The sequence below is a fragment of the Cebus imitator genome, unplaced genomic scaffold (genome assembly GCF_001604975.1).
Source record: "Cebus imitator isolate Cc_AM_T3 unplaced genomic scaffold, Cebus_imitator-1.0 Scaffold83, whole genome shotgun sequence".
NCBI classification, from domain to species: Eukaryota; Metazoa; Chordata; class Mammalia; order Primates; family Cebidae; genus Cebus; species Cebus imitator.
In genome coordinates, this window is record NW_016107398.1 from 4,636,071 (window position 1) to 4,643,860 (window position 7,790).

Sequence of the window (7,790 nt, forward strand, 5' to 3'; positions counted from 1 at the left end):
TTGGAGACAAAGTCTCACTCTGTCACCCAGGCTGGACTGCAGTGGCGCAATCTTGGCTCACTGCCTCCCAGGTGCAAGCAATTCTCAAGCCTTGGCCTCCTGAGTAGCTGGGATTACAGGCATGTGCCACCATGCCTAGCTAATTTCTGTATTTTTCCTAGAGATGAAGTTTCACTATGTTGGCCAGGCTGCTCTCAAACTCCTGGCCTCAAGTGATCTGCCCGCCTTGACCTCCCAAAGTGCTAGGATAACAGGCGTGGGCCATCCCGCCCAGCCTATCAGTAATTTTGTGTAGGCCATAAATTAAATCAAAAAGGTATGCAAGAGCAATTAGCTGGTCAATGAGCCCAGCCAACCACTCAACAACCACATCTCAATGTAATTTTGTTGTTCTGACCTCCTGTCAGATATTTATAGTTTCTTTGTTGCAAAATGTGTTCCAGAAAAGGAAGCACACTGCTAATTATGAAGTTAATAAAAAGTGAAAACGTCTAAAACTCTGCTTTGGTTCGGTCAGAAAGCCAGACAGATCAACTGAAAAGTAAAATGCTAAACTTCATGATAGGTGACTATGACATGAATGACCTATCATGAGAAGAAAAAGAGATTTCTTATACATTCAATAAGTGCTCTCGTTAGTGCTAAAGCTACCTAACACTAAAAATGGAAAGGTGAGTAATTTGTGCTATACAAAGTAAACACAGGATTCTTGAGACCATGTCAGGTGCCTTGGTCCAAAAGCAACAAACAGATGGCGAAGGCAACAGTGTGCCTAGTGACCTAACCTTTACTATGAATGAAAGTTGATTTACAAATTTTAAGTTTCCTTCACCTGACCCAGCATTAGTGGGTCATATTTCCCCCTGAGCTAAAGAAAGGACAAAAGGATTATAACCTTGAACAGGATGACAACACAGATGAAACCAGTCCATATTATAATACCGTTTCTGCCTTTATATCCAAAAGGGAACAGGTCTCATCACCATTCTTCATTGTTTCTTTGGTTTTAGGGTTTCAGATGAACTAAATGGTTAACATGCCTGCAGTAATGACAGTGTAAGCTAGAGTGGTTTTTTCTTTTTTTGTGGCAGAATGGTTTCAGAAGTTAATTTGGTCCTGTATTTTACAGAGTCATTAAGTATGTAAAGAATTAACTGTAATATTGAGTAAAACTTTATTGTACTTTAGGGGAAATTTATGTCTACGGTTATCATGATTTAGAATATTCAAAAAGCTCTTGCAAATGGCAAGAGTGGTCCACAGTCTCTTCTTTGGAATACAGAGAAGACAATACACTGAGGCTTTGAAGACATCTCTTTCCTTGACTTTTCCATCACAAGATGTGAGACTGTTGAGGAGATTATCTTTTTGTTGTTAAATTTCTTCCAGACTAAGCTGGAATTCAATGAACTGGCAGCAAACACTGAGAATAAGACATGACAATTCATCCATTCAAAAGAGTAATTCTTTTTTGGATTGTGTCACAATCTGGGATATATCTATGAAAAGCACAAATAGTTTTACAAATTTCTTAGATTGCAGATAATATGTCTGGAACTTTAAAAAAAAAAATCGTAACATCTAAGACAGTAAATCAACTACAGTGTTTTAACTAATTTACCCAATCTTAGCACTGAAGGCAGGAATTCATAGGCATAACATGCCTGAGTAAGAGTTGAGAAAACAGAGCCCTTAAGAGCTCTCTATTCATAACTAGGGAAAATAGCACATGTGTGTACCTGCAGAAACATCTGAGTTGTCAAAGTAAGGCAGAAAGACTTGCAAATTTGCATCAAAAATTCTGAAGTAGGGGGAAAAAACTCCTAGAATATCTCTCAGCTTTCTCTCTCTGCTGCACAGTTTGTTTGCTTTTCAAAAAGTCAACTTGAACCATGAATACATTTCTACAAAAATGTAGCAGCTTCTGCCTAGGGGTGAAGATATACAAGGTATTATTCATTTTCTTCCACTCCTTCCCTTCTTGCTATTTGTCAAGCAACCTGAGGATATTCTGACTCAATGAAAGGGTGACTTTGGGGTTCAACATGTACAAATTTCCTTGCTCTATTCTTTTGAGAAATGTTGGCCTTGAGAGAAGGCAGCACAAGGGAGGAAGGAGCTGGAAAACTACCAGTATATATCATACAAGTTAATACAATACACACAGGTCTAGTGCTGGAAACAGATGCAGTGATGCCCCTGGATCCATCCTGGCACAATGAAAATGATTGGAAAACATGGCCTTCTCAGTGCAAGAGAACAGAACTGGCCTTCACCCAAGCTTTCTCTCAGCTGTTACTCTTCCTTACAATACTGTGAACAAAATAGCTATTACAGTTTGGTTTGTCCTTCTAACTAAGGAAACACATTTGTAGTTATTGTGATGACAGGCATACAAAGTTCTCAGGACACACACCGCCAAAAATGAGATATATACTCTGTGAGCTAATCACAACTAATATGAATATAAAATAATTCTGTGCTTTGTTTGAGGCTCTGGTGGACAATATAATAAAGAAGCTCTAAGGCTGGACACAGTGGCTCACACCTGTAATCCCAGCACTGTGCGAAGCAGAGGCGGGCGGATCACGAATTCGAAAGCTGGAGACCAGCCTGGGCAACACGGTGAAACCCTATTAAAATACAAAAAATTAGCTGGGCGTGGTGATGGGTGCCTGTAATCCCAGCTACATGGGAGGCTGAGTCGGGAGAATCACTTGAACCCGGGAGGGAGAGGTTGCAGTGAGCTGAGACTGTACCACTGCACTCCAATCTGGGCGACAGAGCAAGATTCCATCTCCAAAAAAAAAGAAGAAGCTCTAATAGAGGAATAAGAACTGCTGACTATACCTGCAATGTGGTGGGGAGATACTAAAGCATCACACTGATACTATTGTATTCTTCTGGCATCCTAATTATCAAGAGAAAGAAACATAAAAAGTATTCTCTAATTTTCCATTAATGTACTCTAATTTGATTTCTTGGTGAATAAAGGCCTTCAAGGAATTCCCATGCTCAACAGCTAATGAATTAATGGAGTTTTCTTTTATAAAAAATGGTATTTCGAAGTACCTGTAAATGTGGCCACGATGCCTCAAGGGTAGGTTCATCTTCTTCTGGATCAAATTCATTGCTGTCACTAGGAGGGAGAGTTCTGAATATATTGCAAGATACCTAAAAATAAACAAGCAGCAGAGTTAACGGGAAGCACTTTCTGCGCAGTTTTACACGTCTTTGGAACCGAGCCGAGGGGAACCCAAGTAACACTGCACAAGGAACATCACCAACTAGAATAAACTCTTTAGTCTAGAGACTCTGAGGCTGGGACCAACTGCAGGCAAGCTGCAAAGCAGCAAAGCAGCACCATCGTACCTTCTTGAACACTATTCATCATCCTTATTTGGCCCTTCCCACCCTAGGTCCCCATGATTTTATACCTCCCATCAAAGCCTACTCTTGGTTACTTACCAGTCAAGCATGTTTCTGATTAACCAACTGACACTAAGAAATAAATAACTGCCAATGGGGTTCATGTGCTTCCCTTATCAGGCTTAGTCACTATTTGCAAACTTATGGTTGAAATAATAATGAAATTTCAGGCTGGGCATGGTGGCTCACGCCTGTAATCCCAGCACTTTGGGAGGCCAAAGTGGGTGGATCACAAGGTCAGGAGGATCAAGGCCATCCGGCCAACATGGTGAAACCCCATCTGTACTAAAAATACAAAAATTAGCCAGGCGTGGTGGCAGGTGCCTGTAATCCCAGCTGTTGGGAGGCTGAGGCAAGAGAATCGCTTGTACCTGCGAGGTGGAGGTTGCAGTGAGCTGAGATCGCACCACTGCACTCCAGCCTGACAACAGAGTGAGACTCTATCTCAAAAAAAAAAAAAAAAAAAAAAAAAAGGAAAGAAAAAGAAATGTTAGGCTTTTGTAATAACCTTTAAAATATTCCTTATCTGTCCTCAATAAGTTGGTTCACAAAATAATAATGATCCTCAGAATAAATATATTTGTGATATAAACCTCTATAAACTAGGTATTCCTTAACCATAAGCAAGACCTGAATTAAACAATGGTTGTTCAAAACATGGCCATGAGTAGATAGCTGTTGAAACTGGTTGATGAAGAGATGAGAATTCATTACACTATCTATTACTTCTGTATATGTTACAAGATTTTCCTTTTTTTTTTTTTTTTTTTTTTTTTTTTTTTTTTTTTTTTTTTTTTTTTTTTTTTTTTTTTTTTTTTGAGACAGAGTCTCGCTCTGTCACCCTGGCTGAAGTGCAGTGATGCAATCTCAACTCACTGCAACCTCCGCCTCCCAGGTTCAACTGATTCTCCTGCCTCAGCCTCCCGAGTAGCTGGGATTACAGGTGCATGCCACTACACTTGGCTAATTTTTTAAGTAGAGACGAGGTTTCACCATGTTGATCAGGCTAGTATCGAACTCCTGACATCAAGTGACCTGCCCACTTTAGCCTCCCAAAGTGCTGGGCGCCACCACACGTGGCCTATTACAAGTTTTCTATAGTAAAATGTTTGTTTTAAATGCTGTTGGTACTAGTCTCAGGGTTCCTTTTCAGTTTCTGTTTCTCGCCCCACTCACCCATTCATCTTTCTCCTAATGACCCAAACATATCCTCAGATCTGAAGAATAAGACAGGGAGGGGCAGGGGAACATGCATAAAAAGCGAGAAGGGAAAAAAAAAGAGATATTGCATCAGAAGCCTTTGCTGGCCTTCCTATGTAATGCAGAAAGCACTGAGCTATAAAATGCTGCTCTGAAAGAGAAAAGAAGAAAGGCTTTAGGGTCCCTATATAATCTGAATGTGTTCATTCATCCAATAAATATTAAGTGCCTATTATGTGTACACACTGTTCTAGGCACTAGGAAAACAGTAGTGAACAAAGCAGAGAAAAATCCATGCCCTCATGGAACTTATATTCTAAAGTCACAATTATCCCCATTTCCTAACTACAGAAACAGCTCAGATATGTAAGCTATGGGAAGGAGATTCAATTTTATTTTACTGCAATGGGAGGCCATTAGTAAATCTTAAAACAGAGAAGTGGCATGATCTGATTTTTGCTTTAAAAAAGTCACTCCAACAGCTATGTATAGAAGAGGCAGGAAGAGGACAAGATAGAAGGCTGCGAATGTGACAAGGGATGATGCTGGCTTGGCAAGGATGGTAGGGAAGACAGACAGAAATAGACTCATTCAAAAAGGTAGTGCTTTGCTGCTAGCTCGGATATGTGATGTTAAAGAAAGAATCAAGGACAAGACATAGATCTGAGGCCATTAAATGAAGACAGAGATTACTGGGAAAAGGAAAAGTTTCTTTCTTTGCTTGCTTCTTTTAGCAGAGAGATCCAGGGATCTAGTTAGAGGTGTATTAAAGGAGCAATATCCAGGAGGCAATTAGAAGCCGGATCTCTGAGCTGGACAGGTCAGAACCAGAGACATATAAGACTCAGCAGCATATAGAAAATACGTAAAGCCACGGGACCAATGAGATCACCTTTGAAAGGAGTAAACAAAAAGAGAAGAAAGGGTCCCTGGGCACTCAATATTTCGAAATTAGGTAGAAGAAGAAGAGCCAAGAAGAGCAAATGAAAAGAAGCAGAGAATAATGGAAAAGAACTAGGGTTTAGGATCTCAGAAGCTAAGAGAGAATAGCGTTTTAAGGAAGAAGTCAAGAGCAGCAAATGCTGTTCAGAGGTTGGCTAAGATGAGCACAGAGCAGCATCTATTGGACTTGGCGGTCCTATGAAGTGCATACTATTATGATCCCTAATTTACCACTGAGGAAATAGAAGCATGGGTGTTAAGCTCTAGTTACAATTAGTACCAACAGAGTTATAACTGGACCCAGGCTGTCAGGATCCTCAGTATTCTTTCTAGAAGAGAAGGTAGACCAACTTTCTTATTTGTTACCTTAGATGATAGAAAAAATGATCATATTACAATATGCTTTTGTTATGGCTAATGACAGTACCCACGTTTCTATTATTTTATTTTTGTCCCTTCCAGTGATTACCAGAAATTATTTTTATGAAGAAATAAGTGACTTTTCAGATAACTATCAACCTGTGATTTCCCTTCAACCAGCCAGCCATAATGTAATTGACAGGGCAAAGGTTCTTTAATTACTCAAGTTTGAATCTTCATTAAACTATATATGTATTTCAAAAACGGAGTCTTCATCCCAACTAAGTCATTTATATGTACTGCATTCTCTAACACATGTTTTTCCTCTCCCAAGACATGAAAGTAAACCATGAAAGGAGAAAAAAGGGGGCTTCTCTATAGTAAAAAACCTGAGTAAAGAAACAGAAACTCCTCTTTCTTTGTATTCTTGGACATATAAACTCTCTTACAGTGTCCACTGCACACTGCAGCAACTATCTGTTTACACATTTGTCTCTCCCTACTAATTAATAGCTAATCAAGAATATACAACACATTTGTCTTCCAAGCATATACTGAGCATTTAATAAATATCCACAAAAAATTGGATATATTAATAAAGCTGTGTATTGTGGTTTTGCTTTAAACAAATTTCAAATTTTTTCAAGTGACTTGAATAAATTTAACTTATTTCTAAGGATGTTTATACCTCTACAGTGTTCTAATCTTCTGACTTGGTCAAAACTTCATCTCTCAGTTATCACAGCAAAAGAAGGTCAAGTCGGGTAAATGATCCAAAAGGCAGATAGTTCTACAAGCATGTACATCTCATTTAGCTACACACTGTCATTTCTTGAGATGTAGTCTCACTCTGTCACCCAGGCTGGAGTGCAGTGGTGCGATCTTGGCTCACTGCAACCTCCACCTCCCAGGTTCAAGCAATTCTCTGCCTCAGCCTCTCGAGTAGCTGGGATTACAGGCACCCGCCATCACGCCCAGCAAATCTGTGTATTTTTAGTAGAGATGAGGTTTTGCCATCTTGGCCAGGCTGCTCTTGAACTCCTGACCACGTGATCCATCTGCCTCGCTCTCCCAAAGTGCTGGGATTACAGGTGTGAGCCACCGTACCCAGCCCTGTCATGCTTTATTTAGTTTACTTCTAAACATTCACCAGATGAGGAATGAGGAAGCACATGTCTGCTGGGTTCGACAATTCAATGCTGACTGAATTGGTTAAGTAGTTATCCACCACAATGAGAAAGAATGGCAAAGCATAGCAAGTGTCATGAAAATAGCCAAACCTCTGACCCAGCCTGGAACATACTAAGTGCTTAGTAAAAATGTTATAAATGAACCATTACTCCCATCCTTGAGAATTTGTCCTGAGAAACTAATTGAAGACAAGAGTGAAAAAGCTACTTAAAGCTGTTACTTGCAACTTCTCCAAAAAATGTAAAACTGGAAATAGCCTTATGTCCAGCATCAGAGAGGTATATCAACTCACTGGAATACTGTGCAGCATTAAAGATGATGGCTACATGAGAGCACCAAAAAAAAAGTTTATAAATAAAGATTTAGGTGGAAAGGCAATTGAAAATTGTGTGATTATAAGGATAAGAATGTAAGTGTTAACATTACATTTTAAATTGAAATTAAAAGCTGTATTAAAGCAAGAGGACAGTGGAATGTTAAACATAGTCTTAAAACTGCAAAGAGCATAGGTTAAAGACATACACTATGTGAGTTACACCTTCCATTGCAAGATGCAAATGAGTCTTGTATTTGTTTACTTAAGACTACTGCTGTCAAGGGAGAGTTAAGAATCACAGCCTCCAGGAGTGCCAAAAGGCTTATCAGAAAAAAAAATAGAAAATTCAAAC

The 7,790-nt window shown here is 39.5% G+C and overlaps 1 protein-coding gene across 3 annotated transcripts in view; it reads right to left on the reverse strand.

The window, feature by feature from the left end:
- PPP2R5E (protein phosphatase 2 regulatory subunit B'epsilon) overlaps nucleotides 1-7,790 on the reverse strand; it is a 173,130-nt gene that overhangs the window by 49,322 nt on the left and 116,018 nt on the right. For all 3 annotated transcript variants that reach the window (XM_017533954.2, XM_017533956.2, XM_037740436.1), the window contains one exon: nucleotides 3,073-3,174. In XM_017533954.2, the coding sequence (XP_017389443.1) occupies nucleotides 3,073-3,174 (102 nt within the window). The remainder of the gene's footprint in view (nucleotides 1-3,072; nucleotides 3,175-7,790) is intronic.